This window comes from Lepidochelys kempii, chromosome 5, assembly GCF_965140285.1.
Source record: "Lepidochelys kempii isolate rLepKem1 chromosome 5, rLepKem1.hap1, whole genome shotgun sequence".
Taxonomy (NCBI): domain Eukaryota; kingdom Metazoa; phylum Chordata; order Testudines; family Cheloniidae; genus Lepidochelys; species Lepidochelys kempii.
This window is the reverse complement of record NC_136384.1, coordinates 95,537,997-95,564,200: the sequence shown is the minus strand read 5'-3', so window position 1 is coordinate 95,564,200 and position 26,204 is coordinate 95,537,997. Positions and strand designations below refer to the sequence as shown.

The 26,204-nt window shown below is 39.7% G+C and overlaps 1 protein-coding gene across 1 annotated transcript in view; it reads right to left on the bottom strand.

Moving 5' to 3' along the window:
* Positions 1–19,147: 19,147 nt before the first annotated feature.
* Positions 19,148–26,204, bottom strand: part of LOC140911645 (guanine nucleotide-binding protein G(q) subunit alpha) — a 230,984-nt gene continuing 223,927 nt past the window's right edge. Inside the window, exon 7 of the mRNA XM_073345099.2 lies at positions 19,148–24,254. Coding sequence (XP_073201200.1) covers positions 24,064–24,254 — 191 coding nt within the window. The 3' untranslated portion in view covers positions 19,148–24,063. The remainder of the gene's footprint in view (positions 24,255–26,204) is intronic.

Genomic DNA, 26,204 nt, shown 5'->3' with positions numbered 1-26,204 from the left:
CCTTTGGTTCTGTGCAGAGGAAGGCTGGATTTGAAATAATGATATTAAGTTGAAGGGTCCATACCCCATTACTAATTCTCTGTATTAGTTAGACCAACAAAATAACTTGGTTATGTGAATGTAGTTGCGTGACTAAAAGACAGTAAAGTAACAGCAGTTTATGAAAATGTTGGCAGACAATCTTTATATATTTAAAAAGGGGGAAAAAAATGACCAGGCATAACTGCAACCTGGTTGAGGTCTCAGGCTACAAAATATATAGGAATGACAAAGTAGGTCGTGCTCGTGGAGGAGTAGCACAATGTGACAAAGAAAGCACTGAGTCAAATACACCTCCACCCCGATATAACGCGGTCCTTGGGAGACAAAAAAGCTCACCGTGTTATAGGTGAGACCGCGTTATATCGAACTTGCTTTGCCCCCCTCCGTTTCTTGTTCCCTGACTACCCCCTCCAGAGACCCCCGTCCCTGATCACCCCCAGGACCCCACCCCCTACCCAACCCCCCCTTCTCCCTGTCCCCTGACTGCTCCAACCCCTATCCACACCCCCCGCCCCATGACAGGCACTCACCAGCAGCGGCAGGAAGCAGAGCAATGTGGCCCCAGCCCGCTCCACTCTGCCACCTCCCAGCCGTGGCGCTCTGCTTCCTGCCACTGGTGAGTGCGGGAAGGTTGGGGAAAGGATGTCCTCCGCACTCACCGGCAGCGGGAAGCAGAGCGACACGGCCCCAGCCCACTCTGCTTTCCTTGCCCCGGCCCCAGCCGTGTCGCTGGGAGGGAGGGGGGTTTGCGGAAAGGTCCCGCACTCACCTGTGGTGGGAAGTGGAGCGCCGCGGCTGGGAGCTGGTGGAGTGGGCTGGGGCTGCACTGCTCTGCTTCCGCCGCTGCCGGTGAATGTGGGGGGATCCCTTCCCCCGGGGCCGTGTCGAGGGAAGCGGAGCAGGGTGCTCCCGGCCCCCGGCTAATCCCCGGGCCACTCTGGGACTGCGGGGCCCCCAGAAGTGCTCCTCCAGCTTCTGCCTCCCAGACCCCAGGGAGAGGGGGAGCCCCTGACCACCCCCGAGACCCTCTGCCCCTTATCCAACCCCTTGGCCCTGGCCCGGCCCGACACCCTTAACACGTTGCTCAGAGCAGCATGTCGAAGCTTTACTGCATTGTATGTGAACCCGTGTTATATCGTGTAGCATTATATCGGGGTAGAGGTGTATAGTAAAAATCTTAAATGAATCAAACTGTACCATACAAGTTCTATGGATAGAAATTCCATGCTTGAATAATAAGAATATAGCAGTAGGAATATGCTACTGACCACCTAACTAAGATAGTGATTGTGAAACGTTCAGCGAGACTAGAAATGCTACAAAAGGAGAAAACCCAATAATAATAGGAGATTTCCAACTATCCCCATATTGACTGGTTATCTTACCTCAGGATGGGAGGCAGAGATAAAATTTCTAGCCACCATTAATGACTGCTTCTTGGAGCAGCTAGTCCCGGAACCCACAAAGGGAGAGTCAATTCTTGATTTAGTCCCAAGTGCAGCACAGGACCTGGTGCAGGAAGTTATAAAGAGACCGTAATGTAATTAAATTAACATCTATGCAGTGGAAAAAACAACAAAGAAATCCGCCACAGTAACATTTAACTTCAAAAAGATGAACTACACAAAAATGAGGAAGCTAGTTAAATGGAAATTAAAAGGAATAGTCACCAGGGTGAAATGCCTGCAACATGCACGGAAACTATTTTAAAAGACCATAAGAGAGGTTCAAACTAAATGCATACCCCAAATAAAAAACAACAAAACAGTAAGAGGACAAAAATATGTCACCATAGCTGAACAGCAGAGTAAAAGAGGGAGTCAGAGGCAAAAAGGCATCTTTTAAAAATTAGAAGTCAAATCCTACTGAGGAAAACAGAAAAGAGCGTACACTCCGGTAAGTTAAGTGTAAAAATATAATTAGGCAGCCCAAAAAAGAATTTTAAGAGCAACTAACAAAAGACACAAATATTAACAGCAAATATATTTTTAAGTACATCAGAAACAGGAAGCCTACCAAACAATGAGTGGGGCCCCTGGAAGAAAGATCAAGGTGCTACAGAAAAACTCAAGGAAGACAAGGCCACTGCAGAGAAGCTGAATGTCTTCAGTGCAGACAACGTGTGCCCACACCCGAGCCATTCTTTTTAGGTAACAATCTGAGGAACTGTCCCTGGCTGAGGTGTCAATAGAGGTGGTTTTGGAACAAACTGATAAATGAAACAGTAATAAGTTACCAGATGGCATTCATGCAAGAGTTCTGAAGGAACTGAAATATGAAATTGCAGAACTACTAACTGTGGTATGTAACCTATCACTTAAATAAGCCTCTGTACCAGATGACTTAGAGGTTAGATAATGCAATGCCGATTTTTTAAAAAGGCTCCAGAGGTGATCCTGGCAATTACTGGCAGGTAAACTTAACTTCAGGATCAGGCAAATGGGTTGAAACTATTGTAAACAACAAAATGATCAGACACACAGATGAACATAATATGTTGGGGAAGAGTCAGTGTGACTTTTGTAAAGGGAAACATGACTCACCAGTCTATTAGAATTCTTTGAGGAGGTCAGGAAGCAAGTGGACAAGGGTGATCCAGCAACTATAGTATCAAAGGCTTTCTGAAAGTCCAAGTGCAAGGTCCATCACCAAAGGCTCTTAAGCAAAGTAAGGAGTCATGGGATAAGAGGGAAGGTCCTTTCATGGATCAGTAACTTGTTAAAAGACAGGAAACAAAGGGTAGGAATAAACGGTCAGTTTTCAGAATGGTGAGACATAAATAGTGGGATCCCCCAGGGAACTGTACTGGGACCAGTGCTGTACAACATATTCATAAATTAACTGGAAAAAGAAGTAAACAGTGAGGTGGTGAAGTTTGCAAATGATTCTAAATTACTCAAGATAGTTAAGTCCAGAGTTGACTACAAAGAGTTACAACGGGATCTCACAAAACTGAGTGACTGGGCAACAAAATGGCAGTTGAAATTCAGTGTTGTTAAGCGCAAAGTAATGCACATTGGAAAACATAATTCCAACTACACATACAAAGAGTTCTAAATTAGCTGTTACCATTCAAAGAAGAGACGAGATCTTGGAGTCATCATGCATAATTCTCTGAAAACATCTGCTCAATGTGCAGCAACAGTCAAAAATATAACACTATGTTAGGAACCATTAGGAAAGGGATAGACAATAAGACAAAAATATATGTAAATCCATGGCACACCCGTACCTTGAATACTGAGTGCAGTTCTGGTTGCCCCATCTCAAAAAAGATATATTAGAATTGGAAACGGTACAGAGAAGGCTAACAGAAATTATTAGAAGTATGGAACAACTTCCATACGAGGAGAGTTTAAAATGACACCTTGAAGTCTTTAAACCACGATTTGAGGACTTCAATAGCTCAGATATAAATTAGGGATTTGTTACAGGAGTTGGTGGGTGAGATTCCGTGGCCTGCGTTGTGCAGGAGGTCAGACTAGACAATCATAATGGTCCCTTCTAAACTTAAAGTCTATGATTCTATGATTCTATGATTTTAGAAAAGAGATGACTAGGGGAGGATATGTCAGAGGTCTATAAAATCATAAATGGTGTAGAGAAAGTGAATAGGGCATTGTTATTTACCCCTTCACATAACACAAGAACCAGGAGTCACCCAATGAAATTAATACGCACAAGGTTTAAAAACAGACCTAAGGAAGTACTTATCCTGTGGAACTCATTACCAGGGGATGTTGTGAAGGCCAAAAGTGTAACTGGTTCAAAAAAAGAATTAGATAAATTCATGGGGCTTAGGTCCATCAGTAGCTATTAGCCCAAGCTGGTCAGGGATGCCACCACATGGTCCTCGTGTCCCTAAACCTCCGACTGTCGAAAGCTGGGACTGGACAACAGGGGATGGATCATTTGATGAATGTTCTCTTCTGTTCATTCCCTCTGAAGCATCTGGCACTGGCCACTGTCAGCCAGATGGACTATTGATCTGACTCAGCATGGCCATTCTTATGTTCTTACCATCTCTAGGAGATACTACAATAGAAATGTTAAATAGTAATAGTTATAATAATATGTTGAATACCTTGATTAATGATAAATTATCTATAAATGCCTCTAATGGCTCAAAATTTCTAAAGCAATTATTAACCAGTTCATGGCTTTTTTGGGACTTGGTGGGGGATTATGTGGCGGAATAGAGAGGTATGAAGAAAGTGCATCAGAAGGCATGAAGTTTTGTTCATCTAATCCACCAATCAGATACAATCAGTCATATTCTGCACAGACTGACATGCCTGTCCTGCACCATTGCATCAATATGCCTGCTACAAAAGTTAAGATATCTATGTTCCTTAGGGAACAATCTAATGGAATACATTGGTTCCATGAGCTAGTAAAGAGGTTATAACTTTTTGGAAACAAGGAAACAAGAAACAGGTAAAAGCCAGTCAAACAAGAAAAGCCCTTCTTGTTTAAACCAAAACCAACCAACTTTAGCAGGCAAGCAGGAAATCCTGATGGAAAACAATAGACAAGGGAATAGGAGTGATTAATCCATCTGTGAAATGTATGCATTTCCAGAGGAGGAGTCTAACGATAGAAGGATAGTTAGGAGTTTCAGCCAGTGCTTCAGGTAGGGCCAAAGTCTCTTACAAAAGTCATACTCTTAGTGTGAGATAATCAGCAGGGTGCACACTCTTTTAGTATGATGTTACTGTTACAATAAACTAAAGAAGGTATGTGCTTCTCGCAACTTGCCCATCATTTTATCAAAATATATATTTAGCTTATGGTGAGATTGCATGGCCTCTGATTTCCTCATGAATAAATGCTAAACTACTTTATTAGTTAAATAAACCATTTGCTATGCTAAAGTTCTAGGAGTTAGTTGTTACACCATTGAAACAACCTGCTTAGTATTCCTGGTGTATATTGTGGCACCTAACTTGAAGCATATTAAGTGCCTTTCTTACATGTTTAGGGAGAACCTAAATGCTACTTTCCATTTAGTTTGGAAAACTCTCTCATGGGTGGTTAACCTGTAAACTAGTAAATTAGCAATCAATATACTAAGATTTCAAACTGTGGCTAAAGGTATTACTCATGTCGCATTGAGATACTGTACTTGAAAAAACATGAGAATCAGGAGAAAGGTTTGGCAGAACCTCCACATAAGCATAAACCTTTTATTTTTCATGGGTAACCAATCATCCAAATAATAAAATGTTCCTATATTAACATTAATAAAAATAAGTCTATGTAAATTTAATTCCCCCCCCCCCCCACAAATAGGTGATTTTTATGTTCAAAAGTTTGTCATAAATGTATGATGTTGATGAGCTGCATCTGCACTGATGGCTGGCTTCTAAAGAAAGATACATTGTAAAATTGTAAACTGCACATTGCCTATAAATGCAAGGTAGGGGCAAGTTTTAATTGCTGGTGACTTCAAACAAGAAATTTCTATTTATCCATCAAGGCTAGAAGTGCTTCAAATATTACAATTGTTTTAACAGATTTCTGAGTTTGTACTTTGGACTTGATTTGCACAAATGCTGAGCATGTGTAACTACCATTGAAGTCAATGGGACTGCAGGTAGCACCTCTAACAATCAGTCCATTTGCATAAATATAATGACCAAATTACAGAGGGATCATTGTGTCCCTCCATGGTACTGATGCAGCCTTCAGTAACAATATATGGCATCCCTGTACTAACATATATTTAAAAAGGAGAGTCATCTTCTACCTCAAACCCCATTGATGATACTATGATCTGGACCTTTTTTTTTTTTTTTAATGTAAACAAGCAATCACCAGGCAGGCAGGATAGTTTGCTGGAAGGGAGAAGTAGGAGGTTGATAAAAAATGTCTCTAAACTCATCCAAAAGCCCAATATAGTTTCATATTATAAAAGGTTTCTTATATACAATTGTCCAAGGTAAATGTTAATACATCAGTTTCAATAACTAAAAGGGGGGAAAGTGCATGGGGGGTGGGTGGGGCACCTAGAAGATCTGAGGTCCCAAATTAAGCCAAAAGAAAAAAAGTGATACTATATAATAAAAGTTTGGGATATACAGATGCTTAATTGCTCCATTCTCTTGATATTTTCAACCTTGAAAATACCCTTTAGTTCTATTTCTTGAGAGGATAATAGCTTAGCATCCAGGAATCTCTTGGCAGCATCATAGTTTATAAAATGCATGTAATTCTCTCCAGAGAAACGCAGACCTTCACTGGGTAGAACATTGCTACTTTAACTCCAGGGAGAGATAATTCAATTATTAATAATTGAAATTTCCATCTCTATGGTTACACACAAGACATTGCAGAACATAGGAACCCAGCCATCCAAATGAAATGGAGTTTAAAAAAAGAAACTTCGGCTTTATTTAAAACAATACCTTAAGAACAAAATGCATTCTCTATTCCTTATCAGAAATGAAAGAAACTATGAAGTTTTGATACCGCTCTAGAGACACATTAAGTAGATTAGTATTATCTGTATGGATATATTTAGCATGCAAAATACAAAATGCTTTATCTATCTGATTTTTTCCCTCTAGATTGGTTATTCGAATGTGTGTATATGTGCACACACACATATTTTAGAATATTTTTGCCATTTTTTGCTAAAACATTTAAAAATATAAAGGCTTGAAGTGGCAAGAGTTGGGCTTATCAGCCACTTCATGTCCTAGGAAGGAGTACATTTGACCTCAAGGCTTGTCTGTATTAAATTCTTTATGCCATTACCCATATTCACCCATTTTCAAGGGGTTGTTTTCTAATATTGCAAGATCTTTTGTGCATGTGTGTTTTCTTCAGTGAGACCTCCAAGTTTACAACCTCTATTTGCAAAACCCGTTAGTTTTGTTAACAGATTGGACTTGCCCCTGAGTATTTTCAAAAGAACTAGGATTCAGTGGTTAAAAGAGGTATGATGGTACCCATTTTGCCTTGCACTGCTTACTCTATATATTCTTGGCTTAAGAATCAGTAGTTTCAAAGTTAGTTTTCCACAAAAACAAAGTTCCCCTTGCCCTCAGTTCTTGTACTGCATGACTGAGAGTCTGAAGCTAGAACTGAGGCAGGCCGGAGTACACAGCCTGTTCTCCTGATTGCATGGGCTTGTTCTTAAGTAGTCCTCCACTGGTCATCATTGTGTCTTCGTCAATTGTTTCTTTCTTGACTGTTTTAGAAGCACTAAATCTGAAAACCCTCTGTATAAAGAAGCAAACTGCTGAGCAATCAGAAAAGATACTGAGTCAACTAGGCTCTCCTTAGGATTTATGGGGCCCTAAGCAGTATTATTAAACTGGTGCCCCTATGCCTGGCTTGCTCTTAGCAACACAAACATAAGCTTACAGTATTGGAAAACTTGCCACATGCACTTTATTAAAAACAGTTTCATTGTGCCTTCTTCACCCCTAGCCCCTGCACTTCTCTCCCACCTGTGCCTCCAAACCGGCCCTGCGCTGCCAGCATGCCCCGCCACATGGCCCCCTGCCCAGTACCCCGCACCCCCTTATGCCCAGCAACTCCCATGCCCAGTGGCGCCTCACCCAGAGATCTCCACCACAGATCCCGATGCCCAGCAATCTCCTACCCATAGCCCCCACCCACTGCCCCTCTCACAGCCCCCCTCAACTGCCCAGCACCCCATATTCCTGACAGAATTCAGCACCAAATAATTAAATTCTGTGCACAACATTTTAAAATTCTGCATAATTTGTCAATAAATAAATGTGGAGGCTCCAGCATGGCAGTGGCAAGCACAGGCCACTGTCTGCATGGAGGTGGGAGATCACCCTGCAGCCTTCCCCTTCCCTTCCCCTCTACTCCCCTCCTAGAATAGGGACTTGGCAGTGAGATACCTCTGTGTGCATGTCAAAAGGCCCCAGGGAAGCGTTTTACATGATGGCTGGGATGTTAGCCATGACCCAAAATCCATTTGAATGACTAAAAAGAAATGGGTTTCAGAGTAGCAGTCTTGTTAGTATGTATCCACAAAAATAACAGGAGTACTTGTGGCACCTTAGAGATGAACAAATTTATTAGAGCATAAGCTTTCGTGGGCTACATATATCTTCTTACTATATGTTCCATTCTATGCATCTGATGAAGTGGGCTGTAGCCCACAAAAGCTTATGCTCTAATAAATTTGTTAGTCTCTAAGGTGCCACAAGTCCTCCTGTTCTTTTTTAAAAAAGAAATAGCAGAGACCAATGGCTGAGTCCAGCCCTCATCCAGGCCCTTGCCTGCCACCGCTGTGACTGCTTTTAGGGTCTTTCATTCTCCCTAAAATAGAGCTTTTCCCTCTAATTCTGAAAAGTAAAGAGGTGCTTGGGATGTGCAGTTTAATAAGAAAGGAACTATATTCAGGCACCAGTCTTTTTTTTCTGCCGTGATTTACACACCTGGTTGCCACACCCGGCTCAGTGGGATTGTACTGGGTATAACTCGGCTTGCGGTTTCAACAATGCTTCAACAGTGGGGCTGGAGCCATAACCAGCTAAGTCTCATTTGAATGGTGGCTCTTGTTTTGGATTATTTGAGGCAGTTTTAAAGGTTTTTCCCATGTGTGAGGAAGGTGCTGCATTCCTGAAGGGACCTTTAAAATCCCACCAACTCTGCACTGTTTAGAACTCTCCCTCCTTCAAAATGCTACCAGCTTGAGAGACAGCTCAGGAGATACTTGGATCCACAAGAAAAAAAATCATGTCCCTTTCCCCTAAATACATTTTTTCAGCTACTCCAACCTTATCAAAGGTGAGTCCATCTTCCTCCCCAGCCAAGAGATCACTCCCTCCCTTGCATTCTGCAGCCCTGATTGCTGCTTTTCTGCTCCAGGTGCATTCCCCTCCTCCCATTGTTTTAATGTCAGTTTCCTCCGGTTGACCCCGGAATATTGAGAATGGGCAGGCAAAGCAAACGCCACCGTCTTTATCTTCCTTTAACTTTCCCTCCTCCCCAGCCAGGTTGTGTGTGTGCCTCTCCCTCCTCCCAGCCCTTGCCCGCGGCAGATCCCGGCTGGGGAAGGGAGGAGAGGAAAAGGTGACGGTCCAAAGGGGATCCTCGGCATTTGGGCTTAAACTTCAGAGAAGAGGGAGGCGGAGCGAAAAGGAGACTAGGAGAGCGATTGCAGGGCCGTGCCGGCGCGGCAGGGCACGTGGGCTGCAGCGGGGAGAGGGCCGGGCTGCTCGGAGCAGCTGCTCTCCCCCGGGGCCACCAGCCTGCTCCTCCGGACGCCCGAGCGCGGTCACTGCTCGCTCCCTGAGCCAGACAAAGAACCCCGGCTCTTTTCCCTTCCCAGCCCGGCTCCTCCTCTGACCCCCCCGCCCCGAAATCCCGGGCCCAGCTCTACCCCCGGGCTCGGCTCCCCCCGCTCTCTTCCCAGCCTCCGGGTATGCCCCCAGCTCTGTTCCCAGCCCCCCCTGCTCACTCACACGCACCCTCTTGCTCCTGGCCCTGGGAGGTCCCGCCCGAGAGTGGGCGGAGGGGAGGGGCCGGGGGGAAGCCTGCCGGCCCAGCACGGGGGGGGGGTACCTGGCGCAGCCAGCAAGGGGGGTGCCCCAAATTTTCGGTGCCCTACGTATGCCTAAACACGGCCCTGTGAGGCAGTAAAGACAACTGCCAACAGAGCAGAGAGGCGCAGCACATCACTCTCACACGAAGCTACAGGATTGTGCCCTAGATTTTTTTTGACAAAATTTACCACCATTGAGAGCGTGGGTTCAGTGGCACAGGAGGCAGCGATGATGGGAGTGCTAGCCTAAATGAGGGTCCTAGGAGTTGCTGGCATTTTAGGCCACAGTCATCTAACCCTGAGCCAGTTTACACAAGACAGTACTTTAATCACTGGTGGCTACCAGCACCATCTACATATGCTCCAACCTTTATTACCACTCATGAAGCTGAACCAACAGTTGCAATTTTGCGAAATTTTAGGAATAAAGTCCGAGCATAAACAAAGCCTTGCCCACCAGCCTATTGGAAGCTAGTGTCACTGACTTCAAAGGAGCCAGGACTTCACCCCGGGGACTTTTGTGGGAGGTGGGGAAATGGACTCCATTTTCACTCCATTCAAATGCATTGGGCACAGAGTTTATGGGAGGGACAGTGTGAAAATCAATAAATATATTGCTAAAAACTAATAGGGCACTTGGCTCTACGCTATTTCAGTAAGGGACTGCTGGTAGGTATCTGTCTTTTTACTTGTTCTGCAAAGCACTGTGCAATCATGAGGCACTGTGTAAATAATAAACCATACAATTAATAAATACAGAGGTGCGCATCATCCAAGCAGGGCCATTTAGTTTCCATTTTCTTACTAAGGCATTACACTGTCACTGGGAAAAATAATATTACAATAGAAAGCAGAGGATTATCAGAATCATTGATTATTGAGAGTGAAGGCTGGAGGTTGAGTTAAAAATCTGTTTAAACTGCCAGAACTCACACTTATATGTTCTGATCTTAAGCCATACCAAAATTCTCTAAGGTGCCACAAGTCCTCCTTTTCTTTTTGCATATTTTGAAGGTTATCCAGAAAGGATTCAGATGCACTTGCTTGACCAAGAATACAAGATCAATCAATCATACTTTTCTGACTATTGTTTTTCCTTTGCAGAATTCTGAAGCTCTGATTCTGCAAAAAGTTGCATTACCATTTGCACCGCTGCAGGATCAGAACCTAAGTAAAATGAGCTTTTAGCACTACCTTTTCATTTTGTTGTGAACTAATCGTGCAAGAATATTTAATGGACTCAATTTTTTGCTGTCAAGCAGTCTATATTTAAATGTGAATATACTTTTCATTAAACTCAAATTGTTACATACATACTACTCTAAAATAATGGGAAAGAAAGTGTATGTATAATCTTCTCTCTAGCTATGCTGTTCATTTAAGAAAGAAGACATAAGATTCACTATGCTAACTTAGGCCAAAATCATATTTTAGGATCTGAGCTAGAGATGAGAGTCTAACAATTATTATTTACCTGCAAACATATTTTGTTTACTATCTCTGGGCTAGATTCTGATCTCATTAGTGTAAAACTGAAATTATACTTTGTCTTCAGTGGAGTTGCTTTTGTTTTAGACTGGCATAAGTGAAACCAGCATTTGGTCCTGCACATTTGCAACAGTGTGGTATATATCAAAATGCAGTTAATTTCATCTGCACCCAAATAATCCTCTCCCTTCCACCACCATCTCTGCAAGAGATGCAAAGGACTTCATGACCATGCTTCAGCCCCACTCTAGACAGTGTTTGTCTTCCTCCTCTGTATTCTCTTATCAGTACTTTCAAGGTAGGCCTCAAGGCAGGCCCAAGGACGGTTCCTCCTCCAAACAAAAATAAACCAATTTACAAACACAAAAAGAGAATACCTTCCCCGCCCCACCCCCTTTTGCTGGGGTGGTATTGTCCCGCTGTTGGCCCCAGGGCACATCAGTCCATCCCCTAATCAGGGGCTCCACTTTGGGGGTTTTGGGGAGCAGCTTCTCTCTCTGGAGAAGCCTGTCTCCCTGCTGCCATCAGCCCTGCAGCATTTTGTTTCTCCTCCCCTCTAACCAGAGTTAATCCCTTCTCAGTTTATAGGAAAAAGGGCTTTTACTATTCCACCACTCTCTCACAGCAGCCCAGCCTGACTTTGTCACAGTGGCTTCTGCTCCACAATAATAATTACTCAAGGCTGCTGAACCATCTGATAAGCTAGGTAGGTTAAAAGTTAAAAATTTATCTGACAAAACAGCATAATCATGGCTCCTACATTGCACCTTGCAGAAGCAGATTATTCTTTTTTACTAAACCAAATCAGGCTATGCTAAGAAACTTGGATTTTGCCATATTTTAGTATAATAAAGAACCACTTAGAAGGGTAACAATCAGAATATTGATATAAATCCTGAGTAGCTGACCATTAATCTAATTTTCCATAATATACATTTAAAAATACTCAAAAATCTGATAAGCGGTTGATTTTGACCTTTAGCCTATAAACTAAGCATTAACAGTACGTACATGCAATTTTATGAATACATGTTCATTTAATAATTTTTAAGAGAATTCAAATCAGAGCCGGCCCTAGATCAAATGGCACGCCAGATGAGGAGCATTTTCGGCACCTCCTCCATTTGTTAAACTTTTGAATTCCTTATTTTTTATTGCATTTGTAGCCTATTTCATGACTTTGATTCACATTTTGCATGCATGATTTATCCCGGTCATATAAGACGATAAATGTGCACACTAGGATCTGTAAATCTGTATTTATTAATGTTGTATATAGGCAAATTAAAAAAAAATGTCCTTTAAGCTTATAGAAACCTTTTAATTTTATGAATAACTGAAATGTACTAACATCAAGAAATTGAACTTTGCACCAACACTGTGTGGACCAGTATTAAATAGTGTTACAGTACAGTAAATAGTGTTAGGGTAAATAGTATTACAGTAAGTGACAACCTTAGAATGTTAATTTTAGTCCTTTAGTTCAAAAGGTCGCTTTTCTTGCCTTTGCCCTTGCAAACTGAAGCACAGTGTCAGAGAGATCCAAAGACTGGCAAAATGGCATTTTCAAGTGATAAAATAGCAAGCGATGTCAGTCTCTCATTAGCCATCATCGATCAAAGATATTTTTTGAGAAGCCTGAGTCTTGAAAATCTGCATTCACCACTCACCACTGTGACTGGCAGCATTAACAGAATTCTCAAATCTATCCACATATTAGGAAAAGTATCCTTCAGCTCTGTATCATGAATGAATTGGAGAACTTGGAGTGACGAGTGCTTCCCGTGTCGCAAAACACGATGGATGTTGTCCAATTCAACATAGAGGTCTTTATCATTGACATCCGAACATTCCCCATGTGTCAGCGTCCGGTGAAGGTCCATACAATTGTTCAAGAGTTTTTTCCTGTCTCCTGGCAACTCACTAAGGTCATACAACCCCCTGCCCCCACGTCTTGTCATGGTGTTTCATTTGCCTAAACCTTTCTTTGCTGGACATTCGAGCAGTGTCAAAAAGCAAGCAAAAAACCTCCCTCTTGAATTTTTCTTCCAAGCTTCTCATCACCTCATCTCTGCCCTCATAACCAAACTGTCTTTTCTGCCAAAGCATACAAGTTTCCTTGAGGACAGGCTCAACTCTTAAGTTTCCCACCATTTCTTTGGCAGCAGTGATGGCATCTTCAAATCCGTTGTCTCTGTAGGCCACAATGAAATCAAGGCAGCTTCTCATCAAAGTAGTAGTTGTCGCGCTGTCTATCGACTGAGTTTGTAATACCTTGCTTACAATGTTTACTTGGGACAGGATATTGTTCCAAACTACAACTGCTATCAATCAATTCATTTTGAATTGTTTTGCTGTAGCAATGGTCCATAGCTTTATAAACTACTTGACATAGGTGCTTATGCATGACATCATCATATTTCCCAAATAGCTCTACCAAACCAAGGAAATTACCATTATGTTCAGTGAACAACTTATCCGACGAGCCCCTAGAAAGCCAAATTATTCTTTGCAAGGAAGAGGGTAATTGAGATCAGACGCTCAAGTATGTTTCTCCAATGCTGAATTTCTACATTAATAATGCACTGGTCTTCTGCATCTATGCATTTATTCAGCTTGAGCCTGGACTCGACCTCCATCCATTTGGAGTAGGCCTAAAATGGCTGGGTGACTTTTCATGTTGCTTCAGAGCATCAGCTTAGTTATGCCAGTAATTGTACCCAGAAAGTGCAAGCAATAATTTGGCATTCTTGTCAAATATTTTGCAACAAAAGCAGTTGATTTTGAATAAACTAGCCAATGCTGATTCAGTTTCTCACCGTTCTTGAGTGTGTCTGTGACTTTGACAAGTGTCGCTTCCGCTCATTAACTGGAAACGTCATATGCTCGATTTTGCCTGGCCCATTCAAAATTGTACAATCAATATCAACACTGTTTAGGATTGCTGGCCATAAAGTAGGATCTGATATATCGATTTGTGGCATGCAATTTTTCTCACTGCTGTTTCTGTCATCATGCGAGCTTGATTCTTCTTTATCATTTCTCTCCTTTTCATGTAAACCATATTTTTCTTTGTCATTACTCTCTTTTTCATGTAAACCACATTCTTCTTTATCATCACTCTTCCTATGCTGCCAGGAAAACTGGATGATTCTCCATCACTTTCCTCACATTTCCATTCCTTATCTTTAGGTAAATCTGCTAATGCCTTAGTAATAGGACTTCCGTCATTTAAACTTCGCTCCTCAATTTCTTCTGTCCTGGGACGATTGCTACTGCCTATAGCCTGATCTATGTTGTTATGTTTCAGATATTTTCCCATCAAATTTGCCCCTTGCTGCAGACTAGATTTCAGTTGAGCTTTTTGCTTCCTATACTGAGCTCTTGAAAACAGACAGTAATAGGGAAAGCAAAAATCTATGTTCTGCAGTCTTAGAAAGTCATAAAACATTATGTGTTAAATATGGCAAAAGAAGTAACAGTATTTCTTTTATATTCGTGTGCAGAGAGGGGTCTGATAGATATTTCTCGCATCTCATTAAATATGTCCTTTATTAGTTGCTACTTACAGTCTTCAAGTCTTAAAACACAAAGTACACTTTCACAATTACAGGGTTCACAATATTGCAGCTGGGCTATCACTTTGTTCTTATATCTCACTGACTGATTGGAGACACCCCGCTCCTCATGCCCTCTGTGAGGGCATGGCGGACAACATTCTGGAGGTTCAAGGAAAATGTAGTTCTCAGAAAGTCGGGAAGGTTCCACGAGATTCTACAAAAGTCCAGAACATTCTAGGACGTTAGTGAAAAATGAATCCAGATATGGAATACTTGAAACATTTTACTTCAAACCATCTATTTTCCCTTTTGTCACTAACAACAAAAACAGCACCCTTAGCCTGGCGCACTCCAAGCCCTAAATCCGGTTCTGATTCAAATACTGCATTCTGAGGTAAATGAACTTTATTTTTATGATAGAATGACTTATTTGCTTTATAATAAATGTATACAAGTGCAATATCTGTAAACATTTACTGCATGCAATTCTTCTTTTGTGAGTAGCACTTTAAAAGGTAATTAGTTATTTATGTCAGTGGGAATACATTTAACTTATTGTCAATTTAATACTTCTCTCAATTTCATCATCAATCTTTAACCAACTGGTTGCCTACTATCGAGGCTATGAAACATTTAGGTAAGAGGACTATAGAAGAAAAGTAAATTTTCAATAACATTGTGGCAAATATACTCCTCCATTGAAATTGTGCTCTCACTGGGGTTGCATATGACAATGGTTAGGCACAATTTGACCCATTGTATCTTTTGGTGACTTATATCGTAACTAAACTGTTGCTATAAGATTTTGTCTTTCTGAGATATTTGCCCACAAAATTTAATTAGGGCAACCCCCTACTGAGAGGAACTTTCTGATCCTGTCTTATCCCTTGTTTTAAACCCATACCTAGTTTTTTAAGTCCTTTCACTTTTGTAACCACTGCTGGAACTGATTTGACCTCTGCAAGACAGCCCTTCCTGATAACAATAGGAAAAGAAAAAGGAGGAAATCAAGATGAAGAAAAAAGGATCAGAGAAATGCAGAAATGGCTTCACCAACCACACACATAGAGCACCACTGTAAAAATGTTTCCTCGGGGGTGCAAGGAGGCAGCTAATCAATATATTACACAAAAGAGTGGGGGAAAGGAAATTTTGGAGAAGGACACAGGAACAAACTCTTACAGTTTATGAAAAGTGCCATAGATTCTTTAATGTGCCTAGGGAGGACAGGCAAGCCCTCCGTTTTTAAGGTCTGACCTAAAAAGCACAGGAATTCAATATCATCTACCTCAGAAGGATGAAAAGTCTGATTTGCAAGTACCAGGATTTCAGTCTGGGGTTCCAGAGTACCTAGTTTTTTCAAAGCTGACACTTTCATGGCTAAGCTATTTCCTCTGACATACCTTAGCATTTATAGGAATTTATTTAACATTCTTACCGTGTTAGTATGCTACATATAGAGAATACATGCAGGATGTTGTGTGTTGATAGAGGCTTTGTTGTATGTGTTTTGGATGGTCGTATTACTCAGAAGTGACAAGACCATGAGTGAGCTGTCCAGATCATCCCAAATGAGTGCAGATAAAACCTTTATACAGCACCATCATGCATTCTATATACGTCATATATAAAGTTTCTTAGAAATGTTTTAGCATTCTAAAAACTCTATTAGGATACTTGTTCTTTTTACTCCACCTCTAAAACCAAGTGCCTTAGCTGTCATCAGTCCAACTGATAACGTATTTCCAAAAATAGCCTAGCATACTTTTTCTGTATATATATTTGTCACCCTTTAAAATCTGATATCTCAGGCACTCGCAGGACTAGAAATAATGTCTGGATCCTATTGGGAATTTCCCCCTCCCAATAAAGTTTTCATTTTTAGCCCTGCAGGGCCACAGACAAAGTCATGACATTCTGATTATAGAAAGGCTGACAATAGCCCATCCTGGGCCTCTTAATAGATGCAATTTTTGGTGAAATTCCGTATTTCTGTGGAAGACTGAGTTTTAAAATAATGGCATTTGTTTGAAGCTCCCTAAGCGTTTCGAATGTTAGACTAAGTTCGGGGGGATGGATTAGTGATCAGGTAATATGGTCATAAGTATGTGATAAACTGCACTGATGAGTGCTAAATTTATCAGATGGATATCACTTCTGCATGTACTGTATCCAGTATAATTAAATATCACAAATTACAGGGCTCTTCTTGCTGAACTTATCTTTATAAGGGTGATATAAATGAATATTACATTATTCTTCATACTTTCCCATCTCCTTACATTCCACTACAGAAAATAAACAAATAAATAATAATAATTAGAAAAATTAGTGGCAATTCACTGAATACTTCAGTCAGGCAGACTATTGGAATTCTAAGAATCAGATTTAAACAGCCACATATTAGAGCAAAACTGATTTCTACAAATGGCCTGGAACTCCACTTCCTCTGTGATAGAAGTGTGAGTTATTGGTCACTGTTTAAGTATTAACCAGAGAAGTTGAAAAGCAAAATGTCACTCTGTTATGCTTGTCATCCCATAGACAATCAAAAAGATTATGAGAAACATAACAAGGAGTCATAAGGGTGGCATCTTAAAGACTAAAAGATTTACTTGGGTATAAGCTTTCGTGAGTAAAAAACCCCACTTCTTCAGATGCATGGAGTGAAAATTACAGATAGGGGCATAAATATCATTGGCACATGAAGAGAAGGGAGTTACTTTACAAGTGGAGAACCAGTGCTGACAAGGCCAATTCAGTTAGGGTTAGGGTGACCAGATACCAAGTGTGAAAAACTAGGACAGGGGATGGGGGGGGGGGTAATAGGTGGCTATGTAAGAGAAAGCCCCAAATATAAATAAAAAGTCCCTATAAAATCGGGACACCTGGTCACCCTAGTCAGGGTGGATGTGGTCCACTCCCAATAACTGATGAGGAGGTGTCAATACCAAGAGAGGGAAAATTGCTTTTGTAGTGAGCCAGCCACTCCCAATCCCTATTCAAGCCCAAATTAATGGTGTAACGTTTACAAATGAATTGTAGCTCTGCAGTTTCTGTTTGAAGTCTATTTTTGAAATTTTTTTGTTGAAGTATGGCTACTTTTAAATCTGTTATAGAATGTCCAGGGACATTGAAGTGTTCTCCTACTGGCTTTTGTATGTTACTGTTCCTGATGTCTGATTTGTATCCACTTATTCTTTTACATAGAGACTGTCTAGTTTGGCCAATGTATATGGCAGAGGGGCATTGCTGGCACATGATGGCATATATCAAGTTAGTAGATGTGCAGGTGAATAAGCCCCTGATGGTGTGGCTGATATGGCTGGGTCCTCTGATGGTGTCGCTAGAGTAGATATGGGGACAGAGTAGGCAATGGGATTTGTTACAGGGTTTGGCTCCTGGGTTAGTGTTTCTGTGGTGTGGTGTGTAGTTGCTGGTGAGTATTTGCTTCTGGTTGGGGGGCTGTCTGTAAGCGAGGACTGGTCTGCCTCCCAAGGTCTGTGAGAGTGAGGGATCATTATCCAGGATAGTCTGTAGATAGTTGATGGTGTGCTGGAGAGGTTTTAGCTGGGGGCTGTATGTGATGGCCCGTGGCGTTCTGTTATTTTCCTTGTTGGGCCTGTCCTGTAGTAGGTGACTTCTGGGTACCCGTCTCACTCTGTCAATCTGTTTCCTCACTTCCCCAGGTGGATATTGTAGTTTAAGAATGCTTGATAAAGATCTTGTAGGTGTCTGTCTCTGTCTGAGGGATTGGAGCAAATGTGGTTGTATATTACGGCTTGGCTGTAGACAACGGAACATGTGATGTGTTCTGGATGGAAGCTGGAGGCATGTAGGTAAGTATAGGGGTCAGTAGGTGACACACCTCCTCATCAATTATTGGGAGTGGACCACACCAACCCTGACTGAAATGGCCTTGTCAACACTGGTTCTCCACTTGTAAGGTAACTCCCTTCTTTTCATGTGCCAGTATATTTATGCCTCTATCTGTAATTTTCACTCCATGCATCTGAAGAATTGGGTTTTTTTACCCACGAAAGCTTATGCCCAAATAAATCTGTTAGTCTTTAAGTTGCCACTGGACTCCTCGTTGTTTTCGTGGATACAGACTAACAGGCTACAGCTCTGATATGAGAAACATGTCTGCTATTGCTGTACCACTGAAATTCAGCCAACCCATTTTAAAAGAATTCATACTGAAGCCTAGCAGATTTTGTTAATTTTCTAATAGGATGTTGGTTAAATATCTTATTTCTTTCCCTTACTGCCTCTTAAGTTTTTGTTTTACATAAGCCAACCAATCTTTAGTAATATCATCAAGTGATTTTCTCCACTGCAGAAAGACTAGCCTTAAAGGGTTTGAAATTTCTGCTTGTAATAGAGATATGCAAGAAGTTTCATGTTTAGAGATTACTGTATCTAATGAGGATAAAATATGTACAGTCTAAAAAAGTAATCACTGGAATAAAAAGATTTATTCCAATGTTCATTATCATAAAAAGCATTCCAGGAGAACAATAAGCGGAGTACTTCAAGAGAAGCAAACTTCAAGGAATGAAGATACTTTAGTACAAAATTATGGCCAAAAATACTGTATTTTTAACCAGCAAGATCATTTGGGGGAAGTATTTATACAACATTAGTTTTTGTCAAAAACTAGTTCCCATCCCCAAACAACAGACAATACATGCATTTGAATGACATTTTAAGAACAGCAAGTATGATTTTTTAAATACTGTAAGTTAAAAATGTATCTGACAAAACCCCCTAAATATTCAGGTCAAATAAAGACTACCTCCAGGTTGGTATGTGAAGAATCCAGCAACAGCTTGTAGATCCTTTGAAAAAAAAATTCCTTACAATCAGATGTGTCTGGCTGATTTTATCTAATGTTTTCCCCACCATCACATTAATATTCAATTGAAAAAACTTTTTTTATAGCTAAAGTTATGTGAGAGTTATAGTATTCCCTCTAACCAGCAAAGCAATGACTCAGTGGGATTTTACTTACACTTAAACTATATTTCTTTTTTGTTTGATGTGACTCAAAATCATATGCTTGAACAAATGCTGTGTGAAGCGTGAGGAGAAAAAACCTGCAGTTTTGAACATATGGTTTTGAGGACCTGGTAGGCAAGATCATTACTGAATTGACCATAGGACATGGATAAAGGACATAAATTATTAGTGCATACTAAACTGTAAAATGTATGGATTATGCCCAAAACGAGAATTGTATTTACAAAAAAAGCAGATGTCTAAATGTCCAAAATACAGCAGTTAACCTCATGCAATGAAGCCACTTTAATTTTCTAGTCAGATGGTGACAACATGATGAAATCCCAAAGACACATGTGGACTATATAGTTGGGTTTTAAACTAGAGGAAGGTCTTTGGTAGGCCATGTTAACATATTGTGCACACATCATTAGTTAAACAAATTAATGTAGTAGTTAGTATGCAGTGTAACCCTTATACAGAGTTTCAAGAACAGCAGCACATATAATAAATTATTTGGGTACATTTTATTTTTTTCAAGTGGGTTAACATGTTTTTGTGTTTTCCTATTATTTCAATCTTTTGTGAGGAATGCAAAACAAGGGAAGGATCATGAGAGTGAGTAATTTGAAGGTCATTTGCATCTTACAACCAAAAGCGGGGAGTCTAGCGGTATCTTAATATGCAGCCCTTTTTCCCCCCATTTAAAGTTTTTGCAAATCATGCAGTCAATTCTGACTGATATCCAGCATAAAAAGTCTCTTCTCAACTTTCAAACTTAAAAAAATTATGGTTCACAATCATGTGGCAGTATGATTAAAAAATTACAGTTCATACACCTTGACAATCAAAATAGTCTTAATTATAAAAAGTAAAATTGCCCTTCTAGCTGTATTATCCTCTATCCCTCATGATAGTGCCAGTTAATTTGTGAAAAAGGCAAGTTTAAGGTTTTTGTAAAATACATATTACAGCTTTCTTGTGCTAGTGAACATCTAGTACACATAGGTTCCCAAGAGGTTTTCTTTCCCTCCTCCCCCATTTATGACATTCAACAAAATCACATTGTTTTGGCAAAGTTGAAAGGGTTTTTTTTTTGTTTTTTTTTTGCCCTCAGCTTCATGTTAGAGGCACAAACTTCTGCTCTATAAGGCATAGTAGAAACCATCAATTGACAAAGAAAACCAAACCCAAAATCAGCAAAGGAATATATTGCAAGTGGGAACAGCTGTGTCATTTAAAAAGGAAAATATGTTTTTGTAAACTGGCATACTGCAATGCTGTGTTAGGTGATTCATGAAAAGCTTGCCTTGGCATTTTGAAGATTTTTTTTTCCCTCCCCAGAACATGCTCAAATGATTTAAACATTTGCCACAGGTTCAACTTACCTAAAACATACCAGAAGTATCCCAGTGGCACACACTCTTGAAAAATTTTGCAATCACAGTATAACTACAAAGCATGAGTAAACTTTTGGTTTTTGTTTTTATACAAAACTTAAAACCAACTCTCCCCTCCCACTCCACCCCAAGCCCCTGCCAAAAAATCCCATAAAACAAAAAAACTCCTTTAGGCTCCATTGGCCTCTATTTGCCACAATTCCATTTATATCACCATATCTGGGATGGTCAATCTATTCCCATCTTAAAAGAAGGGATATTATCATGTACCCCAGAGTCAACAGTGGAAAATCAGGAGCAATTTTATAATGCCATATATAACAAGACTAACTGTTCTGATCGTCCATTTAGAACATCAGTGTCACTTTTTATCTTCTATATCTACCTGCTGTAGCTTTATTAAATAAAATAGCTTGACTCAATGGACGCTGATGATTTTTTTTTGTTTTGTTACATTTAAGGTTTTCATAACCTTTCAAATACTATTCCATTGGACTTCTGTATTATATTCTGTCATATGGTGTTTTTAGGGAAGTGGCGATGTATAACTGTTAGTACATTTGTACAACAGGCTACAATCGTTTCTAAATTCACTTTTCTAATAAAAGTCATCAGAGAGGTAAGACTAATCTGCTGTGCATTTTCCAAAAAAAATATATTAAAGAGCTCACATTCCAATCCCAGATCGTATGGCAAAAGTTCTTCTAACAAAGCTGGTTTCTACATCTGTATAAAGCCCTGTCAAAAATCAAGCATTATTTTGAGAGTGAGTGACCTTTGGGTGTTGTTTTCAATTTACCTCTAATCAGGAATGTACAAATGATTTTATACAGCATGATGCTAGTACCGCTCTGTACTATAGTAAAGTATTTTGTTTTGTAAATAAAAAAAATCCCTAGTCAGAAATAAACTGACAAAATTTACATTCTTCTCTCTTAAAAAAGTAAATAAAATAACATTATTTAAAATGTGAATTAGCTATAAGACATACAATACAATTACATAGATACATATCAATACAGCACATTCAATCTGCCAAAAAATTAATGATTACAAAGCCAATATGGATGCTGCCGTATATATATATATAGATAGATAGATATCATCTATATATATATATCTGTATGTACAATGATTATAGCATTCATAATTGCACTATACCTACAACCAGTTTTAAATTACACGGTGTCTCATGAGGGAGAAAAATTACAATTTTTGTTATTATTGTTGTTTTGCATTGGGGAGGGGGTTAAAGATGAACCACATCTCGTTAGTATTTATTGTTAACTTTGGTACTCAACTTGTAAGCCATTCTTTTTCCCCCTCCCCTTTGTTGCTCTGAAGGAGCAATTTCTACATAAGTGCACTCTAGTGCTGCATGGTATTGCGGATAATCAGTCCAATTACATGTCAGACCTCTGAGTTCTCTGCAGCTTGCTAGCAGTCTTGTGACTTGTTAAAAAAAGTTTTTTCAACCCAACCTGCAGAAGAGAACCTCATAAATGTGTGTGCTGTCTTTGTTGTTTAAAAAAATTGCACATTTGGAGTTCAAAAGTAAGATCTTTGCTGTTTCATTTACATGAATAAATCTTTCTATGGAACACTGAGAGAGGCTACTTTGTATTAAGCCTATTAGATATCTGTCAATCAATTAACAAGCAACTGTATCAAGACGGGGTCCTGAATATGATTACTCATCAGTAATTTCATGTTTCACAACTAAAGGTGCCTTGATATTTCTGCAGAAAATGTTCCCTGTACTCTCATACTATCTTTGACATAAGGACAGAGTAAAATTGTCTTTAAATTAGTGTAGACAATACGCATGTGCATGATGCATCCAGCAGCATTTTCATTCATGCTGCTGTTTTTGGCATTGAAAATGGAACATTTTCTATTAAAAAAAAAAAGGAACATATGAGCTAAAACTTTAATTCTTTATCATTTGGCAATTGTCTCAATCAGGCCATTTCCCAATCAATCAATTTGGCATTTCAATTAGTATCTTACGTTTCAAAGCTATTGGTTTTATAAAAAGCCACGTTTGGCAACATGAATTTTTTTTTATACAATAAAAATAATGTTTAAATTGTGGTCAAAAATATTTTAAAAGCGCTTACTAAAAAACCAAACCAAACCAAACCAAAAAATAAAACAAACAAAACCAACCTGAAAAAACACTGTTTCAGGCTGCAGCCGCTGGGGAAAATGTAGTGTCTATGGCATTTTTATTTGGCATCTATGATTTGAAAGAAAGAAAGAAAGAAAGAAAGAAAGAAAGAAAGACACATGGCAATTAAAAAGAAATTCTATCATATTCCACGTTACCATTTTGCCTTAGTCATTTCATTACTGTCTTCTATGCATCGTTCTGATTTGCCACATTGTAGCTAAAGTTAAAATCCATGTTATTACAACTGCTGTTTTTGATCCCAGTATCATAGCCCACAGTGTGAAGACAGTTTGCAAAATATCCATGTCAAGAATTTTAAAATTACAGTATCAATACTTTTGATCTTTCAGAAAAAGTACATACTGTAAAATTAGAATGATTGATGGCTTAAATTATTATGATAGTATTTTCCTGATCAGATCACTGTAGAGAAAAAAGTTTACCAAGGAATGCAACTGGGAAAAAAGGTCGTTGTACCTTTGAAAACAGTAATAAAATGTAGCGGAGGAAAGCGGATAGAGTGAGAAAGAAAGAGTCAGAGAAAGGGGAAACCAGCATGATTTTCCCTCAATAGCAAAAAACCCCCTATCCTTTGTGAGTGCATGACTGAGAATTTAAAACACACTGAGTCACAAGGTTTTGCCTAAAAAAATGAGGAAACATGCTGTGAATGTATTTCAGCATCTTTTGTTTTTCCTCAATATAGTTTAAATAAAATCATAATATTTACTACAAACTCTGTGAACATTCACAGAGTCCAGGCCGGCAATAAATTAGTATTATGCAAGTCGTTTTCACAGATAATACAGTCCCTCTTGTATATCTTCAATTGCCCGAAGGGAATTTTGGGAGGCCTACTAGGCACAGTTAGACCAGGTTGTACTCCTTCAGGTTTAACTGTAGGATAGTGTCCTTGACAGCAGCAAAGACGAAGCGGATATTCTCTGTGTCTGTAGCGCACGTGAAGTGAGAGTAGATAATTTTGTCACTGTCTGGATTCAGGTCTACGAACATCTTCAAAATGAACTCTCGTGCCGCCTGTGCATCTCGCTGGGGTCCTGTTAGGTTAGAAAAGAAAGTTAGTTTTGCAAAAGCTAATCAAATGCATGAGCTTCTTCTTTGTCAGAGAGAATCCTACTATGTCTAGCAGCAGGTGGAAGAAAGTTGTAGTCTGTGATATCTGGTAAGAGAAATAGGGAAAGATTATTTTATAAATCAACTCACACCATGCCCTTGCTCTTTTCTTCTCAGTAGGACCTTTTAAAATAAAATTGAGGGAAATTTCAGAGATAAAATTATGCTCATGAGGGCATAAGTATTTTCCTGCCAATTATTCCACTTCCCCACCAAGATACCCTATTAAATGGGAGAATGAAATGGACAATCTGTAACAACAGAGGATGAGCAAAACAGAAACCAATCCTTTTATAATTAATCTTTCAGTAATTTCAAAGGGTTAACCAGTATTTGGGGTATTGTAATTCAATGTTCATGTTTAAACAAAAAACTAATCTTGTACTGTAACATTTACTACTTTTACAGCTATGTCTGAGGATTTTAATACATAGTTTAAGTGAATTACATTCTAAACTAAGATGACACTGTCTCAGATAGAACTTCATTAATTTTAATGTTAGCTGATAATGAAATACAGTTGCTTTGTAGTTGATGCACTTCTGTTACAAAGTTGTTACATTACAAAACTTAATGATATAACTAATCAATTGTTATTTAATTTACACACAATAATTATCCTATTAAATCAAAATTAAGGCTGCAATTCTCAGAAGGGCATGCAGTCTATGTAACCAGGCTGCATGTTCAGCTATATGCACGTGAGGCAAATGGACCAAACACTCACTCCCAACTTGGGAGTAGCCAATGTGCATCCATTGCACAGCCAGTATTTCAGGGAATCAGCAGGAGTAGTGACCACATGCTGCTGCTTTCCCAGACCAGCATTTGTGAGTGTGCTCCAAAGCGTAGGGGCCCCAGAGTGTCTCAAAACAAAGGTCCCCAGATCTGTTTTTACAATGGGCAAAGCAACATATTCTTCACTAGATTTGTCTTTAGCTATGGCTGAACCATTTGGGCTGAAATTTTCCAGAAAAATTCAGCCTGGGGCAGACACCTACCATGGAAAATTTCAACCCAAATAGTTAAAAGTTTGTCAAAGTTATAAACAACTGAAAACAGGATCTTATAACGGGAAGTGTTGGGACATCTTAGTAAGTGGGGCTGACCTAGGCTTGAAAGGATACTAAAAATAATTACTATTCAACTGTCAGCTTTCAAATAGATGGAGGATTATCAAACTAAAATTATGCTGAATTGTAAATAATAACTATGGTCTGATCCTTATCCTTGTTCTAGGTGAGTGGACCCCTGCAACTGCACAGAACAATTTGCAGGACCATGAGCTAGGTCTCTCAAATCATAAACTAGTGTTTTCCTAATCTCGGTCTTGAAAATTAGAGATACTATCTTTTTGAAGCCTCAGCAAACTTGTAGCCTAATCTGCTGTTCACTCTCTGGTAGGGACAATGGAGCCTTTAGGTTAAGTATGCAGCCCTTCAGTCCACTCACCAGATGAACCTGGGACTTTTCTTCCACTCCAAGCAAAGCCTCCACTCAGATACCTTAAATAACTTCACTTTCGCCTCATGAAAACTTCCAGAATGTACATCCTATGAATTTCCTTAGCAACTGGTATGTGACCTGCATAATGTTCTCTGGAACAGGCACATTAAACCTGATATTAGTAACATCAAATTAGAATGAAGGAAACTCCACTATAAAAATGGAGTGGTGGAAGGGTGGGAGGAGTCAGATAGATCTCTTTGAAGCACTGAAAGGACTTATGACATGTTCCCTTCAGATATCCAGTTCTTTAAAAAATGTTCTTTTGCACAGTAAAGCCAAGTTAAATGTAAATATGCAAGATTATGTATATATTTGGCGAAAAATTCATTGTGTTCAAAACCAGCAGCAAATTCCTAGAAAAATTT